Source organism: Pleurodeles waltl, chromosome 1_1 (genome assembly GCF_031143425.1).
Source record: "Pleurodeles waltl isolate 20211129_DDA chromosome 1_1, aPleWal1.hap1.20221129, whole genome shotgun sequence".
Taxonomy (NCBI): domain Eukaryota; kingdom Metazoa; phylum Chordata; class Amphibia; order Caudata; family Salamandridae; genus Pleurodeles; species Pleurodeles waltl.
The window spans coordinates 356,673,464-356,692,770 of record NC_090436.1 but is presented as its reverse complement, the minus strand read 5'-3'; the positions used below and the strand labels follow the sequence as shown (position 1 = coordinate 356,692,770).

General features: G+C 49.3%; 1 protein-coding gene across 3 annotated transcripts in view; it reads right to left on the bottom strand.

Annotated features, from left to right (window-relative positions):
- Positions 1 to 19,307, bottom strand: part of RGS7BP (regulator of G protein signaling 7 binding protein) — a 657,220-nt gene that overhangs the window by 127,623 nt on the left and 510,290 nt on the right. For all 3 annotated transcript variants that reach the window (XM_069222702.1, XM_069222694.1, XM_069222711.1), the window contains exon 4: positions 15,208 to 15,355. In XM_069222702.1, coding sequence (XP_069078803.1) covers positions 15,208 to 15,355 — 148 coding nt within the window. The remainder of the gene's footprint in view (positions 1 to 15,207; positions 15,356 to 19,307) is intronic.

Below are 19,307 nucleotides of genomic sequence, written 5' to 3'. Positions count from 1 at the left end.
CTTGAAGGCCTTAGGCAGCAAGCTGCTGAAGAGACCAAAGGAAAAATCACTGGAGCACATAGAGTCTATGGGGAAGATGGACTCCTCTACACTGAGGCAAGAGATCCCAAACCTGGTGCCACTAGGATAGTGGTAGTGCCTCAGGAGTTTAGGAAGTTCATTCTAACCTTAGCTCATGATATTCCACTTGCTGGGCATTTGGGACAAACCAAGACTTGGGAAAGGTTAGTTAACCATTTCTATTGGCCCAACATGTCCCAGAAGGTAAAGGAGTTTTGTGTCTCCTGTGCCACCTGTCAAGCCAGTGGTAAGACAGGTGGACACCTAAAGCCCCCCCTCATTCCACTTCCAGTGGTGGGGGTCCCCTTTGAAAGAGTGGGTGTGGACATAGTGGGTCCACTTGAACCTCCCACAGCCTCAGGGAACCAGTATATCCTAGTGGTAGTGGATCATGCCCCTAGGTACCCTGAAGCAATTCCCCTTAGGTCCAGTACTGCCCCTGCAGTAGCTAAAGCACTCATTGGTATCTTTACCAGAGTGGGATTTCCTAAGGAGGTGGTGTCTGACAGGGGTACCAACTTCATGTCAGCATACCTGAAGCATATGTGGAATGAGTGTGGGGTGACTTACAAATTCACCACACCATACTATCCACAAACCAATGGTCTTGTAGAAAGATTTAACAAGACATTGAAAGGCATGATCATGGGGCTCCCTGAAAAGCTCAAAAGGAGATGGGATGTCCTCTTGCCATGTCTGCTTTTCGTCTACAGAGAGGTGCATCAGAAGGGAGTAGGGTTTTCCCCCTTTGAACTTCTGTTTGGCCATCCTGTCAGGGGACCACTAGCTCTTGTAAAAGAAGGCTGGGAGAGACCTCTTCATGAGCCTAAACAAGATATAGTGGACTATGTACTAGGCCTACATTCTAGGATGGCAGAGTACATGGAAAAGGCAAGCAAAAACCTTGAGGCCAGCCAACAACTCCAGAAGATGTGGTATGACCAAAAGGCTGTTATAGTTGAGTTTCAGCCAGGGCAGAAAGTCTGGGTTCTGGAGCCTGTGGCTCCCAGGGCACTTCAGGACAGATGGAGTGGCCCTTACCCAGTGCTAGAAAGAAAGAGTCAGGTCACCTACCTGGTAGACCTAGGCACTAGCAGGACCCCCAAAAGGGTGATCCATGTGAACCGCCTCAAACTCTTTCATGACAGGGCAGATGTGAATCTGTTGATGGTAACAGATGAGGACCAGGAAGCTGAGAGTGAACCTCTCCCTGATCTCCTCTCCACAGACCCTAAAGATGGCTCAGTAGATGGAGTGATCTATTCAGACACCCTCTCTGGCCAACAGCAATATGACTGTAGGAAAGTCTTACAACAGTTTGCTGAGCTCTTTTCCCTAACCCCTGGTCAGACACACCTGTATACCCATGATGTGGACACAGGAGACAGCATGCCTGTCAAAAACAAAATTTTCAGACAGTCTGACCAAGTTAAGGAAAGCATCAAAGTGGAAGTCCACAAGATGCTGGAATTGGGAGTCATTGAGCACTCTGACAGCCCCTGGGCTAGCCCAGTGGTCTTAGTCCCCAAACCTCACACCAAGGATGGTAAGAGAGAGATGAGGTTTTGTGTGGACTACAGAGGACTTAATTCTGTCACCAAGACAGATGCCCATCCCATTCCAAGGGCTGATGAATTAATTGACAAACTAGGTGCTGCCAGATACTTAAGTACCTTTGACTTGACAGCAGGGTACTGGCAAATCAAAATGGCACCAGGAGCAAAAGAAAAGACAGCATTCTCCACACCTGATGGGCATTATCAGTTTACTGTTATGCCCTTTGGCTTAAAGAATGCCCCTGCCACCTTTCAAAGGTTGGTGAATCAAGTCCTTGCTGGCTTGGAGTCCTTTAGTGCAGCTTATCTTGACGATATTGCTGTCTTTAGCTCCAGCTGGCAGGATCACCTGGTCCACCTGAGGAAGGTTTTGAAGGCCCTGCAAGCAGCAGGCCTCTCTATCAAGGCATCCAAATGTCAGATAGGGCAGGGAACTGTGGGTTACTTGGGACACCCTGTAGGTGGAGGCCAAGTCCAGCCGCTCCAACCCAACGATCCAGACTATTCTGGACTGGGTAGCTCCAAAAGCCCAGACTCAAGTCAGGGCATTCCTTGGCTTGACTGGGTACCACAGGAGGTTTGTGAAGGGATATGGATCAATAGTGACACCCCTCACAGAACTTACCTCCAAGAAAATGCCCAAGAAGGTAAACTGGACTGTAGAATGCCAACAGGCCTTTGAAACCCTGAAACAAGCTATGTGCACAGCACCAGTTCTAAAAGCTCCAGATTACCCCAAGCAGTTCATTGTGCAGACTGATGCCTCTGAACATGGGATAGGGGCAGTTTTGTCCCAAACAAATGATGATGGCCTTGACCAGCTTGTTGCTTTCATTAGCAGGAGGGTACTCCCCAGGGAGCAGCGTTGGAGTGCCATTGAGACGGAGGCCTTTGCTGTGGTTTGGTCCCTGAAGAAGCTGAGACCATACCTCTTTGGTACTCACTTTGTAGTTCAAACTGACCACAGACCTCTCAGATGGCTAATGCAAATGAAAGGTGAAAATCCAAAACTGTTGAGGTGGTCCATCTCCCTACAGGGAATGGACTTTATAGTGGAACACAGACCTGGGACTGCCCATGCCAATGCAGATGGACTTTCCAGGTTCTTCCATTCTTCCACTTAGAAAATGAAGACTCTCTTGGGAAAGGTTCGTCTCATCCTCTTTCGTTTGGGGGGGGGTTGGCATGGTTACCCCCTGACTTTTTGCCTTTGCTGATGCCAAGTTATGATTTGAAAGTGTGCTGAGGCCTGCTAACCAGGCCCCAGCACCAGTGTTCTTTCCCTAACCTGTATCTTTGTCTCCACAATTGCCATACCCTTGCATCCAGGTTAGTCCCTTGTAACTGGTACCCCTGGTACCAAGGGCCCTGATGCCAGGGAAGGTCTCTAAGGGCTGCAGCATGTCTTATGCCACCCTGGGGACGCCTCACTCAGCACAGACACACTGCTTGCCAGCTTGTGTGTGCTGGTGGGGAGAAAATGACTAAGTCGACATGGCACTCCCCTCAGGGTGCCATGCCAACCTCACACTGCCCATGGCATAGATAAGTCACCCCTCTAGCAGGCCTTACAGCCATAAGGCAGGGTGCACTATACCATAGGTGAGGGCATAGGTGCATGAGCACTATGCCCCTACAGTGTCTAAGCAAAACCTTAGACATTGTAAGTGCAGGGTAGCCATAAGAGTATATGGTCTGGGAGTCTGTCAGACACGAACTCCACAGCACCATAATGGCTACACTGAAAACTGGGAAGTTTGGTATCAAACTTCTCAGCACAATAAATGCCCACTGATGCCAGTGTACATTTTATTGTGAAATACACCCCAGAGGGCATCTTAGAAATGCCCCCTGAAAACATACCCAACTTCCAGTGTGGGCTGACTAGTTTTACCAGCCTGCCACACACCAGACATATTGCTGGCCACATGGGGAGAGTGCCTTTGTCACTCTGTGGCCAGGAACAAAGCCTGTACTGGGTGGAGGTGCTTCTCACCTCCCCCTGCAGGAACTGTAACACCTGACGGTGAGCCTCAAAGGCTCACCCCCTTTGTTACAGCGCCACAGGGCATCCCAGCTAGTGGAGATGCCCGCCCCCTCCGGCCACGGCCCCACTTTTGGCGGCAAGGCCGGAGGAGATAATGAGAAAAACAAGGAGGAGTCACTGGCCAGTCAGGACAACCCCTAAGGTGTCCTGAGCTGAGGTGACTCTGACTTTTAGAAATCCTACATCTTACAGATGGAGGATTCCCCCAAGAGGATTAGGGATGTGCCCCCCTCCCCTCAGGGAGGAGGCACAAAGAGGGTGTAGCCACCCTCAGGGCTAGTAGCCATTGGCTACTAACCCCCCAGACCTAAACACACCCCTAAATTGAGTATTTAGGGGCTCCCAGAACCGAGGAAGATAGATTCCTGCAACCTAAGACGAAGAAGGACTGCTGACCTGAAGCCCTGCAGAGAAGACGGAGACACCAACTGCTTTGGCCCCAGCCCTACCGGCTTGTCTCCCCACTTCGAGAGAAACTGCAACAGCGACGCGCTCCCCAGGGTCCAGCGACTTCTGAAGCCTCAGAGGACTACCCTGCATCTAAAAGGACCAAGAACTCCTGAGGACAGCGGCCCTGTTCCAAAGAAACCAAAACTTGCAACAAAGAAACAACTTTAAAAGGACTCCACGTTCCCGCCGGAAGCGTGAGACTTTCCACTCTGCACCCGACGCCCCCGGCTCGACCTGTGGAGAAACAACACTACAGGGAGGACTCCCTGGCGACTGCGAGCCCGTGAGTAGCCAGAGTTGACCCCCCCTGAGCCCCCACAGCGACGCCTGCAGAGGGAATCCAGAGGCTCTCCATGACCGCGACTGCCTGCTTCCAAGAACCCGACGCCTGGTAAAGACACTGCACCCGCAGCCCCCAGGACCTGAAGGATCCGACCTCCAGTGCAGGAGCGACCCCCAGGTGGCCCTCTCCCTTGCCTAGGTGGTGGCTACCCCGAGGAGCCCCCCCCCTTGCCTGCCTGCTTCGCTGAAGAGACCCCTGAGTCTCCCATTGAAACCTATTGCAAACCCGACGCCTGTTTGCACTCTGCACCCGGCCGCCCCCGTGCCGCTGAGGGTGTACTTTCTGTGCTGACTTGTGTCCCACCCCCGGTGCCCTACAAAACCCCCCTGGTCTGCCCTCTGAAGTCGCGGGTACTTACCTGCTGGCAGACTGGAACCGGGGCACCCCCTTCTCCATTGAAGTCTATGCGTTTTGGGCACCACTTTGACCTCTGCACCTGACCGGCCCTGAGTTGCTGGTGTGGTAACTTTGGGGTTGACCTGAACCCCCAATGGTGGGCTACTTTGGACCCAACTTTGAACCCTGTAGGTGGTTTACTTACCTGCAAAACTAACAAATACTTACCTCCCCCAGGAATTGTTGAAATTTGCACTGTGTCTAGTTTTAAAATAGCTTATTTCCATTTTTGCCAAAACTGTACATGCTATTTTGCTGATTCAAAGTTCCTATGATACCTAGGTGAAGTACCTTTCATTTGAAGTATTGATTGTAAATCTTGAACCTGTGGTTCTTAAAATAAACTAAGAAAATATATTTTTCTATATAAAAACCTATTGGCCTGGAATTGTCTTTGAGTGTGTGTTCCTCATTTATTGCCTGTGTGTGTACAACAAATGCTTAACACTACCCTCTGATAAGCCTACTGCTCGACCACACCCACACAAAATAGAACATTAAAATTATCTCTTTTTCCCACTATCTTACCTCTAAGGGGAACCCTTGGACTCTGTGCATGCTATTTCTTACTTTGAAATAGTTCATACAGAGCCAACTTCCTACAGCAGACAACCATGATTAGATTATATTGAGAGATGTGAGGATCCTCAGACCTTACTTACCTGATTCTAGCATTGATAGCTTTGTTACATTCACATGCTTGAGTAATTCCCTACCATCAAGCTGGCTGCCTCCATTTACATACAACAGCACTACAGAACATAAATTAGTCATTCAGAAAACTGAAGAGTGTAAGTTTAGTAGCACATTCATCTCACTGAAAATTAACCAAACTCAAGCCCATGTTGGGGAAGTATTCTGAACTCTACCTCCCCAAACACTAACATAGTTAAGATTTCAAAGCACCTATGTAAACCTGATTAGAGAGAAGGTGAGTATTGAAGCAAGGAGGAAAGTTGGCATGTGCATCAATGGAAGATACCAATGCAGAAGCAGATAACATATATCTTGTATCTTTTCAGGCACTGGATCATTCATATATGCACAGTTCAAACTGAATATTAGGTAGCACCAATTATTGTAAAATAAGTAAAAGAGGAAGAACAACATTTACTGTATTGGAAACATTTGTGAAAAGCTGCCTGTCCTACTGCAGACTTTCTTGCTGACTCTGGGTCTAAACACTATTGCTTGGTGAATGTGTGGTGAATTTTCTAGGGAGCTGCCCTAGAGATGTCTGCCAGTAGGTCTCCGGGACACACAGCACAGCTGTCACTACTACACCTCTTGTGAAATGCACTCTCATTCTGTCTGACAAAGCACAGTTGGCTTTATTGAAGCAGAACATAGTTATCACCACTATCCATTTGCAATATCTTGCTTGGAAAAAGGCTGATCCTAATTTGAGTGTTTGAAAAAGAGGGCCTCTATTCTGATATGTTGAGTCCAAGCCATATAGAACCTTAGCCGCACACAAATACCCAAATAATATATCGCTCTTTCGGATCTGTTCAAATGATTTGGTAAGAAAGACCTGAGAATAATGGGTTAATTCACATGAAAATCAATAGCTACTTTGTATATGAATGCAGAATAAGTACACAGAATTACTTTGTCCTTGGTGAATTTCAAATAGGGTTCTGTGACTGTGCGCAATTGTAGCTCACAGTACTATCTTTTTATGTCACGGAGACTCTGCAGTCGTAAAGATACTACTAATAAAATTCCTTTGTGAATAGAAAACAATTGAAAACTTACACACACGTGTAGGTTTACCTTTCTGAATCAGGCCCTGTGTGTAACTTGTGACTCCAAAGTTTGACAAAGAGAAACCTAAAATGTTAGTTTTAAAATGTCAGTGTTCCTTAATGAAGAATCCTAGATGAGGGCCAGCTTCTTGATGTATTCTGGGTTCTTCTTTCAATATTCCATATGTATGTTGGAAAGGCTCTGCATATTATCCCACCATCCAAGAAGACTGAATGGGGTGCTTTTGATTTTTTTTTTTGCACCTTTCCATGTTGAAGGCCAATATGGCTGCCTGATTTTCACATAGCCACTTTGTAACATGATCAACTCTAACTATACAGTCAGCATCAACTATTATTTTTGTTTGCCAGTTCTAAGTGGGCATTGACCAGAGAGAAAGTAGGGTGCTTTACAATGAACATTGTAATAGCAACAGGATTATATCAACGCGGGATGGGGATGAATAAAACATCAATGTAAGGCCCAAATAAAAACCAAAGTAAGGCAATATTAATGCTAAAAGTAATAGCTAAATGTTAAATCTGATTGGTAGCAACAAACAACACCGCCCCATTCTACCCTTTTCATTTAATGTTGTCTGAAATCCCTCTGGAGATGTAAAGGAGAGCGGCTAGATGTTTTTAATGTGCAGAAGCTGAGATTACAAAACATTCTTGCCAGGAAGCCAGACTAGCAAAGACTCCTGGCGAGGCACCAAAATGTGCACAGGTTAATACATTTTATGCAATGCAGCTAACAAAATGAAATACATTAAAGCTCAAACCAAACATTAAGACAGAAAAACATTAAAAACAAAGTGATCTTGGGGGGGCGTGGCCTGGCTGACGGGCAAGATGGCCATCATGGAGTTTAAACGTTTATTTCTCCGGCTCCGTTCCTGGATTTGAGCCGGCTGTGCGGGCCCCTGAGACTGCCGGTGCCGCGTTGATTCCTGCGGCGGGCCACTGCTAGGGGCGGATCGCGGTGTTTCCTGGGCCCGGGGTGAGGGCCCGGCTGTGCGGTGTGCTTTGAGAGGGGGCGCGCACGTCTTTGGTGCTGGGCGCGCTCTGCTGGACGGCGCTCCCGGCTGTTTCTCTGAAGCCGGGGGCGGGTGGAATTGCCGGCGGACTCTCTCTTCCCCCGGTGGCTGGGGCCATTGGCGGTCGGGTCGGACCTCGGCCCGAACAGTGCCCTCTGGCGTGGGTGTGTAAGGCGCTGTGATTGGTGGGCCGGCGCGCCAGCGGAGAGATGACTGCTCGGAGGGGACGGGCCTGCCCTCCGGCGCGTCGGGCGTCCTTGGCTCGGCGCTGGTGCCTGCTGTTGGTGCCCCCCTGGTGAAAGGGGGGGTGCGGGAGACCGGCGCTGGACTGCGCCTCGAGGAGTGAGGTGCTGGAGACCGGCAGGGGGGCCGGTGCGAATTGCCTGCTGCGTGGTGGACCTGGCTGGTCACGCCTGGTCCTGGCTGCGGAGGAGAGCGATCGGGCCGAAGGAGGAGGTAGTCTGCCACTGAAGAGGGTGAGGCGGGCCTGGCCTTTATGTGGTGAGAGTCGGGCGCTTGATAGGGGAAGACCTACGTTATTGCGCTTGGACCTGTGCTGAGCTCTTGACCTTGGCTTGCAGCTGAAGGTACTGTTGCACTGGACTGTGGAGCTGACGTCTGCGGTGGATGCTGGTGGCGGCAGGTGTTGCTTGGATGTCCTGCGGAGTGACCAATTGACCGATTGGTGTACCGTGCCTCGCTTGATCGGCTGGTGAGGTGTGGCCCCCGAGTGCTAGAAGAGGGGGCCCTGGTGGAGGGAGACCCTTGGCTCTGGCTGCATCACAATTCGTTTCTTTGGTGCGGGTACTGGCTGATGACAGGGCTGAGACCATGGGTAAGGAAGAGCAACGTCAGGCTAAGCTCACCTTTGATGGAGGGAAAAAGAGAGGTGGGTCCTCTGCCTTGACGTCCAGTTGCGACGGGGCAGAGGAAGGGAGCTTGGATGCATCAGTGAAGTCCATGTTCCTAGAGCTCAAGAGCAGCCTGTCTGGTATTAATGCGAAGCTGGACCATGTAACTGAGCAGTTAGATTGAAAAAAAGCTCGGGTGGACGATCATGATTCCAGATTTGATATCCCGGAGACGTGGACATCGGAGATGGAGGATGCCCGCCGAGGTGATAGAGAACAGCTCTCGCAAATGGAGCAAATCCTGTTGTCTGAAATCCCTCTGGAGATGTAAAGGAGAGCGGCTAGATGTTTTTAATGTGCAGAAGCTGAGATTACAAAACATCCTTGCCAGGAAGCCAGACTAGCAAAGACTCCTGGCGAGGCACCAAAATGTGCACAGGTTAAATTAATTTTATGCAATGCAGCTAACAAAATGAAATACATTAAAGCTCAAACCAAACATTAAGACAGAAAAACATTAAAAACAAAGTGATCTTGGGGGGGCGTGGCCTGGCTGACGGGCAAGATGGCCGTCATGGAGTTTAAACGTTTATTTCTCTGGATGGGCGACGTTCCTGGATTTGAGCCGGCTGTGCGGGCCCCTGAGACTGCCGGCGCCGCGTTGATTCCTGCGGCAGGCCACTGCTAGGGGCGGATCGCGGTGTTTCCTGGGCCCGGGGTGAGGGCCCGGCTGTGCGGTGTGCTTTGAGAGGGGGCGCGCACGTCTTTGGTGCTGGGCGCGCTCTGCTGGACGGCGCTCCCGGCTGTTTCTCTGAAGCCGGGGGCGGGTGGAATTGCCGGGGGACTCTCGCTTCCCTTGGTGGCTGGGGCCATTGGCGGTCGGGTCGGACCTCGGCCTGAACGGTGCCCTCTGGCGTGGGTGTGTGAGGCGCTGTGATTGGTGGGCCGGCGCGCCCGCGGAGAGATGACTGCTCGTAGGGGACGGGCCTGCCCTCCGGCGCGTCGGGCGTCCTTGGCTCGGCGCTGGTGCCTGCTGTTGGTGCCCCCCTGGTGAAAGGGGGGGGTGCGGGAGACCGGCGCTGGACTGCGCCTCGAAGAGTGAGGTGCTGGAGACCGGCCGGGGGGCCGGTGCAAATTGCCTGCTGCGTGGTGGACCTGGCTGGTCACGCCTGGTCCTGGCTGCGGAGGAGAGCGATCGGGCCGAAGGAGGAGGTAGTCTGCCACTGAAGAGGGTGAGGCGGGCCTGGCCTTTATGTGGTGAGAGTCGGGCGCTTGATAGGGGAAGACCTACGTTATTGCGCTTGGACCTGTGCTGAGCTCCTGACCTTGGCTTGCAGCTGAAGGTACTGTTGCACTGGACTGTGGAGCTGACGTCTGCGGTGGATGCTGGTGGAGGCAGGTGTTGCTTGGATGTCCTGCGGAGTGACCAATTGACCGATTGGTGTACCGTGCCTCGCTTGATCGGCTGGTGAGGTGTGGCCCGAGTGCTAGAAGAGGGGGCCCTGGTGGAGGGAGACCCTTGGCTCTGGCTGCATCACAATTCGTTTCTTTGGTGCGGGTACTGGCTGACGACAGGGCTGAGACCATGGGTAAGGAAGAGCAACGTCAAGCTAAGCTCACCTTCGATGGAGGGAAAAAGAGAGGTGGGTCCTCTGCCTTGACGTCCAGTTGCGACGGGGCAGAGGAAGGGAGCTTGGATGCATCAGTGAAGTCCATGTTCCTAGAGCTCAAGAGCAGCCTGTCTGGTATTGATGCAAAGCTGGACCATGTAACTGAGCAGTTAGATCAAAAAAAAGCTTGGGTGGACGATCATGATGCCAGATTTGATATCCTGGAGACGTGGACATCGGAGATGGAGGATGCCCGCCGAGGTGATAGAGAACAGCTCTCGCAAATGGAGCGAATCCTGGAGGTTATCCGGAGTAAAAACGAGGACTTAGAAGCGCGGTCGCGACTAAATAATATTCGCATAATTGGGCTGCCGGAGACCACGAACATGGGTAGCATGGAGAAGCATGCTGTCTGACCTGTTTGCGGACGAGCTCTCCCGTCTGCTGGTGGTTGAGAGGGCTCATAGGTCCTTGGGGCCTCGGCCCCGCCTGGTACACCTCCGCAACCCATCATTGCCCGCCTGCTGAACTATCGAGACAGAGACACTGTTCTAAGATTGGCACGGGAGAGGAAGCCGGTGATGTATAAGAACTCTGAACTCAGTTTTTTTCCAGACTACATTCCTGGTGTGCAGGCGGCCCGACGGGCCTTTTTACCGACTAAGGGCTTGTTGACCCAGGCGGGCGCAAGATTTGCCCTGTTATACCCTGCCAGGCTGCGAGTGCGACATGAGGGAAAGGCACTGTTTTGCATGGACCCAAAGCAGGCTGCCTGGTTTGCTAGACGATTGCCTAAGCGGCTGGAGGTTGCGGGCTCGGACGGCTCCGGATCTGAGAGGGCTACCTTGAGTGACAATGACTAATTCGTGAGTTGCTGGAACAGGCGCGGCCTGTTGGAGCTGCTGGGTTATGGTGGTCCACTTCTGTACTTGGGATCGCTCTGTTGTTTAATTTGCTGTTCGGCCCTTGTGCCCCTCTCCCCCAGTTTCAACTGGGTGGTGAGATGGTAGGCCGGTTATCGCCCTTTGGATGAGTCCTGATCATTGTTTATGTGGGTTGGCGAATATCACTGCTCGATGTATTCGAGTGACGCTCACGGAGTGGCGATTCTGCAGCGTAAATGGATACAGTGGAGTACTCGGAGGGTCATTGTCGATTGTCGATCTGAACGGCAGGTATATTTTGCTGAGTGGCACACTGTTGGACAGAGCTTGCCGGTTGGTTGCTGTTTACGGTCCTAATGTGGACGATCCGGAGTTTTTTCGAGAGCTGTGGTGTCTGGTGGAGTCGTAGGGAACCGGCGCAGTAATTTGGGGTGGTGACTTTAACGTGGTTCTGGATCCGTGGATGGACCGCAAGAGTGTGGCCAGGGTGCAGCATGTTGCAGCGGCGAGGGCATTGGCGTCGGTAATGCATGGGGGTGCCCTGGTGGATTTGTGGAGGCAGAGGCATGGTGCTGTCAGAGAGGACACGTGCGTCAACTATGCCCACTGCAGCTGGTCCCGTATCGATCGCTGCTTGGGCACCAGAGATGTGGAGTTATGGATGAGCTCTGTGGATCATCTGCCTCGCATGCTGTCCGACCATTCGCCGGTTCGGTTAGTGCTGGAGGTGCCCTGAGAGCTGGGGCGCACGTTCCTGTGGAGGCTTCCCTGCGGGGCGTTGCGGGATGCGGCCTTTCATTAAGAGGTGCGCAAGGCCATCGTATCGTTCTTTGCTGAAAACAGTGGCTCTGTGAGGGCCGCGGGCACTTTGTGGGAGGCATTTAAGGTGGTTATTCGGGGGGTATGTCTCTCGAAACAGCATGGGATGCTGAAGGCCCTTCGTCGGGAGCTAGCAGATTTGGAGGGGAGGATTGCAGAGCTAGAGCGGTGTTTGGTGAGGAGCTGGTCTGGTGAGGTGCTGGCGGAGCTGCGGAGAGCGGTGTCTTTGTATGAGGAGGCCTCCCTTAGAGAGGTTTGTTTCTTGGGGAGGAACGCTCAGGCACGTCGCTATGGTGAAGGGGAGAGGGCCGGGTGCACGCTTGCGGATATGTTGCGCAGGCCGTGGGCTAGCAATTACGTCACCGAGATTGTAGGTGCCGGGAATGAGCGTGTGGCTGGGACGAGTGGCGTCATGCAAGCTTTTACCCAATTTTTTTCACTGCTATATGCTGATGCGGTAGGGCTGGACACGGTGGGGGCGCAGGCTTATTTCTCTGACATTGCACTTGTGTGGTTCGATGATGCCCACCGCTCGTATTTGGACGTTCTATCCTCTGTGGAGGAGGTGACTGCGGTGATCCGAGGCCTGTCTGGTGATAAGGCTCCTGGTACTGACGGTTTGACCCCTGCGTTCTACAAGGAATATGCGGATATTCTTGCCCCTCACCTCTTGGAGGTGTACGAGGAATCTCTGGAGGCTGGGATTCTCCCTGCCTCGCTCCGGGAGACCCTGATCGTCATGATTCTCAAGCCCGGGAAGGATCCTATGATCAACATTGATAATACAATATTGGCCAAAATGATTGCGGCGCGTTTGCAGCCGCTGTTTCCTCGGCTGGAGCTGCCAGACCAGTCAGATTTCGTGCCTGGTAGATCCACGTCTCATAACCTACGCACGTTTTATGCGGTTGCTAGTTCGATGGAGGCTGATGATAACGCTGCAGCTGTGTTTCTGGATGCTACTAAGGCTTTTGATTCCTTAGCATGGGAGTATATGTTTGTGCTACTTGCCCGAGTGGGGTCTGAGTGCACGATTTGTGAAGCTGGTCAGACTACTATATACTCAGCCCACTGCTAGGCTGCGCCTAAATGGGAGTGTGTCGGCCTCATTTCCGGTTGCCCATGGAACTCGTCAGGGATGCCCATTGTCTCCGTTACTTTTTGCGGTAGCAATGGAGCCCCTTGCGGCGGGGTTGCGACAGCGGTGTAATGACAAAGGTCTGCATTTCCGGCAACGGCCCATTTTGATATCTATGTATGCTGATGACATTGCACTGTATGTACGGGACCCGTGCCGGAATTCAGACATTCTGTTGGATGAGATCGTGCACTTTGGCACTTTCTCTGGTATAGTGATTAATTGGTCTAAATCAGTGGTGCTGCCTCTGTCCCCAGTTGTCGCGAAGTTCTCCTCCCGGTACCCTATAGCATGGGCGGAGGGCCCGGTTCGTTATCTGGGAGTCCAGCTGAGCTGTGACACGGAAACTCTCTGGTTGGCCAATTATGGTGCAGCATTTTCGTGGTTGGAAGAGAAGGTTGAGGCATGGCGCTCATTACCGCTTTCGCTGATTGGGCGTATTGCCATTCTGAAGATGGTGGTGCTCCCCAAATTCTTGTATTTGTTTGTAAATCTTCTACTCCCACTTTCGAGGAGTTTTTTTCGGCGTCTCTGCTCTGTTCTGATACGTTTGGTTTGGGCGGGCGGCCGCCCCTGATTTGGAGCTGTACTATAACTGTGCGCAGGCACACTTTGCGTACTACTGGTTGCGCCCGATTCATTATCTGCCTCATCTGGCGCCTGAAAGTGACGCAGTTTGGCCAGACAGCTTGGTACGTGTGCTTGGGCACCCATCTCGGCCTCGTTCGCGGGGTGTCGACACGGTGGCGTGTACTGCCAAGGCATGGAAGGCATTGATGCCTGCTTCCGGAGCTGACACCCCTTTTGCCCCTTCATTACCTGTTTTAGCCGTTGCTGACGCCCAGATGTTTCGAGATGGGGGAATACGTGAATTTCTTCGGGAAGCCAGCTTAACTCTGCTGGGTAATTGGTTTGCGGATGGTCGTTTGATTCCTCCTAGTGAGGCGCTTGGAGATGAACGCGCCATTGCATTACAGCGGCTGTATGTGGTGAGGGTATGTGCTATGCTGCGTGCTCGGTTCTCTGGTCTCCCGGAGGCTCTGTCGGAGTGTCGTGCTTTGGAGATGCTTTGGAGATGCTGTGTCGTACGCAGTTGCCCCGCAAACTAATTACTAAATTATGTAACTGTATCCAGGGGCAGCGGGGTGAGCTTGGAGGGTCCTCCAGGATTAGATGGGAGATGGATGTGGGAGAGCCTATATCAGAGAAGACGTGGCGCAGTTGCTGTGCGCATATGAGAGCGTTGTCCCCTAACTATAGGTTGCGGCTGCTGCACAAAATTATGTAACTGTATCCAGGGGCAGCGGGGTGAGCTTGGAGGGTCCTCCAGGATTAGATGGGAGATGGATGTGGGAGAGCCTATATCGGAGGAGACGTGGCGCAGTTGCTGTCTCCAAAAGACCGCCCGCCAGCCCAGGGAAAAACTCCCTTCCCACGAGGATGCCGGCTCGTAATCGAGCCGGCGGAGTGGGAAGGTGCGACGGGTGCAGTAGCACCCGTCGCGTATTTCAGTGTCTGCAAGGCAGACACTGAAATACCTTGCGGGCCCTCTTACGGGGGCCCCTGCCGTGCCCATGCCATTGGCATGGGCACGGCAGGGGCCCCCAGGGGCCCCGCGACCCCCCCTACCGCCATCCTGTTCATGGCGGCTTTCCCGCCATGAACAGGATGGCGGTAGGGGGGTCAGAATCCTCATGGCTGCGGAGCGCGCTCCGCAGCCATGGAGGATTCAAACGAGCAGCGGAAAGTCGGCGGGAGACCGCTGACTTTCCGCTTCTGACCGCGGCTGAACCGCCGCGGTCAGAAAGCTCGTTGGAGCACCGCCAGCCTGTTGGCGGTGCTCCCGTGGTCGGTGGCCCTGGCGGCCACCGGCCGCCAGGGTCAGAATGACCCCCATAGTGTCTTTCACTAATGCAGTGCCTTAAGGGCACAGCAAGTTTGTGTCTCACCTCGGTCCAGTGAATTATCCATAATAACACCCATTGTCCCTGTTTGTATCCAGTGCACTATGTTAAACAAGTGTCACAAACTGGGATGGTGCATGCTACCTATAACATTGCCCCAAGTGTGCCCAGACAGAATTTCCTTGTCTTAATTGAATGGGTGTAGTATTTGCTTCGTCACAAGGTCTTTTGCGCATTAGGATCCATACTAATGCTATGTTAAATAATAACTGTCTAATCATGGTGTCATGGAAAGAGAACATAGCATAGAAGGAAAGAGGCAGAGCAACAGATACAAAATATGAACCATAGACAAACATACCTTTCAGTGTTTTCAATATCTGCATCAAGTTGCCATGAGTTCTGCTGAGAGTCTGGTGGCGATGATGACGTATCTTCTAAAATGGGAACTTCAGAACTCTCGTCCGTTTTACAGTCCATAATTCTCGGGATCAAACACACTTCTTTTCCTTGAAATCATTTAAAATAAATTTTAATTATATGGATCTAGGTTCCAGTGTTGCAAAAGTTTATTTATTCAAACACATAGGAAACAGTGACATACAGCACTCAATTAAATGTTATGAAAAATAACAACAAATCATAGAAGTACAATATACTAAATACCACACCTAGCACACCCATTAATACCTTTGGTACCTGGCTACCTGTTGAGCCGGTTAGGCAATTCTACTATTAATCTGGGTGAGATTTACCCACGAAAATGCATTTCAGTAAAGCAGTTTTGAAACGTAGTCAGTTTACTAAAGCCATAATTGGATACAATGTTGAAGGTGAGTAGATTGTGAGGCATTGTGTGTACTGATGGGATGGCCCTTTTTGGTATTATTCTAATGGTATCTTGGAGAAAATGTATAGTGGGTTTGACATCTGGGATCTTTGTCCTTAAACTGTACTGTGAAATCACCAGATTGTAGAATCCAAGTAATGGAAAACAACTGTGCAAAGCAAATGAGACTCTTTTACTGAAGTGGTGGCTCCCACTTATTCTCAGAAAGCTCTACCACAGAAAGCTCAACCTCTTTGAGGGAAGAAGGAAGCTCCACATTTGTGTATACCCTGACAATTACACTGTCATGGGATTAGAAAAGATGGAACGTACTGCAACATGGCAATAGAATGTCTCTCTAACTTAACGCATTGTTTGAAAAATAGGAATCCCTGCTTTGTTGAAATGAACACACACACACATCCTCCCAACCCCCCCCCCCAGGAAAGTAGCTGACAACTAGGCCTAATTTGAAACATCCTTTTAAACAGAATTCCTGGTCCTTTCTGCAAAGCAAGAATCTTGCAAATTCAATTAACCACAGCTAGCAATTTGTCATGGCAGAACTTTGGATCTGTATCGAATTTTGTGAAAAACTACAACAATTTAACCCGATTGAAGGAAAGCACCTTGACAATAATATTCCCGTCTGAACATTTATTTTATTTTCTTTATTTATGTATTTATTTACAAATAACACTGCCTGTATTTTTCATATCCATAACCAAACGTAATTCCCCATATAAGAAGCAGACGTTCACTTCTCTGAATTATGGTGCTTGAAGAATGGAGCCTGAATATATTTTAACCTTCACCATCAATGCCTTCTACTTAATACTTCAGATTTTGCAGTGTGTGTAGACACTTCAGCCCTCAGTCTTAATGTGAAAATTCCACCAGTATACACAGAGAGTCAGAGCATGGTACATGACTGTTTTTCACAAATACTTTACATCTTTAAAATTATGGATGCTCTACATCAGTGACAACCAGTGGCAGCTCCTCTACTATGGCACAGGAGCGTTGCCCCCCCTCCAGCAGCAGCAGCAGCTGAACAACTTGAAAAATAAAACAATAATAAACCATATTTACTATCGTTTTATATTTCTAGGGGGCGGGGCTTTGGGGGATGACAGCCACGAGGGAGGGTGGCGGGCACTGTTGTCAGTAAGTATGTGGGTTTGGCCGTCATAGTCTTTCATAGTGCTAGCGCGCCTGGTCCTTAGTAAGTAAACCTACCAGGGGACGCGTATAGGTCGATTAACCTTTTGATTCGCATGGAGTATCCTAGCTATGGTGAAACCAATGTGCATCCATAATCAATACACAAACCAATAAGCAAAACATTAGTCAGCATTTATGAAAACCACAACTCAATATATGTTTAGCAATTTTTATTTTCCCTATTGGTTACAATACTAAGTCATGAGGTTAATTCAAACTTTATTCAAATCCACTCAAGATTAATTCATTAGTGACCACGAATAACATAACCTAATCAGAACTTGAGAAAACATGCATTCTGATGTCTCAACATAAGCCAATAACGATGAATATGTTAAGATGAGTAGCAGAGTTCAGCAAATCAGTCCGTTAATCATGTGACAGAGTATATGTCAGCGTCTCAGAATAGGAACCCTACCTAACCCTGATTAGCATTAGCATGTGGGACTTCATGCGAAAAACAGCTTAGAACATGAATTTGGAAAAAAGTCTAGCTAGGAGAAAAACAATAAACAGTGCAGTTGGTACCTAGAAGGAAAAGGCACAAAAGTTAATTCAGTCACATTGTCATAGGTACCTATCCACGGTATGGATCAGCAACAAAGTCAGTCTTCATCTTCAGGTCATCAACTGATCAGCATCACATCATGCTCTCAAGAGCATGAGCCCAATGACAGAATCTCGAATCTCTTCGATCTCGTAGTCTCTCTCCAGACATCTGCAACTAACATCTCTCAGTCAGTTCTGAAATTTTCCCCTATTGTCACGGCATTATATCAAAATGTCACCCAGACTATCCCCAATTTCTACAATTTAAGAAATAGCACATAGGAAGCAAGTCATAGGAAATGGGCGCTCACAGTGAGTCCATAAATCATATTGACAATCCAAATCTGTCACGGTGCTCCTGGCAAGAGGATCTTCCTTAATCCTCCAATGTTTCAAGGGAAACTAACAATGAACTAAAAGGTTGTCAGGGCACTCATGATCGTGCAAATGAAGGTGCGTAATTATTCAAATCTTCAGTGTGGAATAACACCATAGAGAGTTCATATGTTCTTTAATTATAGACATACAGAGTCCACCTTGATACAAGAAAATCGTCCTTAAATTTTGATAATATATACAGCAAACACAGCCAACACGTGTTTCGTCTTATGAGAATGTATTCCCACAGACTTCATCAGGGCTTATAATCAAGTATGTATTATGTGAAATCTACTCATTTCCAAGCATTATCTAGTAGAATCTTCATTACGTGTATAAAGTCCTACATTAAGTCATCTCATACAGGAATCTGCTTGTATTCCCTATCTATCAACTAATATCGTCTAGGAATCAAAAGGAGAACTCCGTGGTGCGAATATAACCACGGCGTTCCCAGTATCTAAAGATCTCATCGTTCACCTCTGGATAAAGTTGAAGTTGGTGGCGTTACTGTTAACGCGTCCCTTTATGACAATTTTATACACATTAGGACTAGTTTTAGGCCGATGAATCTTTTGACCCAGTGGTGAGACACCGTAGAGCGAGATAACTGATCAGTATGTCAAGCAATATCTCAATGACGTTATCAACATATATCACCACAATATACCTTACTTTGGATAAAGACATTGATTAAACAGTTGGCGCAACCATGACCTTTCAGTCATGAATAACCACACCTTTGATTGAAGTTTTGTGAATTTTATTCCCTATTGATTACAATCTAGCAATAAGAGTATCAATCTCAAAACCAAGAAGCAAAAGAGCATAGTCACGATATGGCAACTGTGATAAGATTTTGACAATGCAAAGATCACGAACATAAAAGCACCAATGTAAGATAAACATAGGTTAGAATACATATAATAACGTATACATCTCAGTTCAGCACAGTACAATGTCAGTCTCGTCTTTGCGTCAGTCAGGATGATCACCTAATCTAACCACTAATTAGCATCAGCATGTTGGACTTCATGCAAAACAATTTAGAACACCAATTTAGAAAACATATAACTAAGGTCTCTATCCAAAAATACAGCAGTTGGTACCTAGAAAGGAAAAGCAAACAGACAAATTACAATAGTATTGTCATAATTACCCTCCTCGGTATAAGTCAGCATACAGGATCAGACTTCGTCTTCAGGACATCAGTTAGATCGCCAACAGACTATTTCATCTAAGGGACAGGGGACACTTCCCTCATAAGGAGGAAAAGTGTAATGGGGCAGTCTATGGATGAGGATGGTTTATTTAAGCCTCAAATCACCAAATAAAGTGACAGAGTTTCTGGATGCAATCGATATCATTCCCTACCTAATTATTGATGACCCTTCTGTGTCATGAGCTTTTATCCCTTTTTCACAATACATTCCTGTGAGAAAGTAGCCTCTTTCTAGCCTTGTTACCCCCACTTTGGGCCT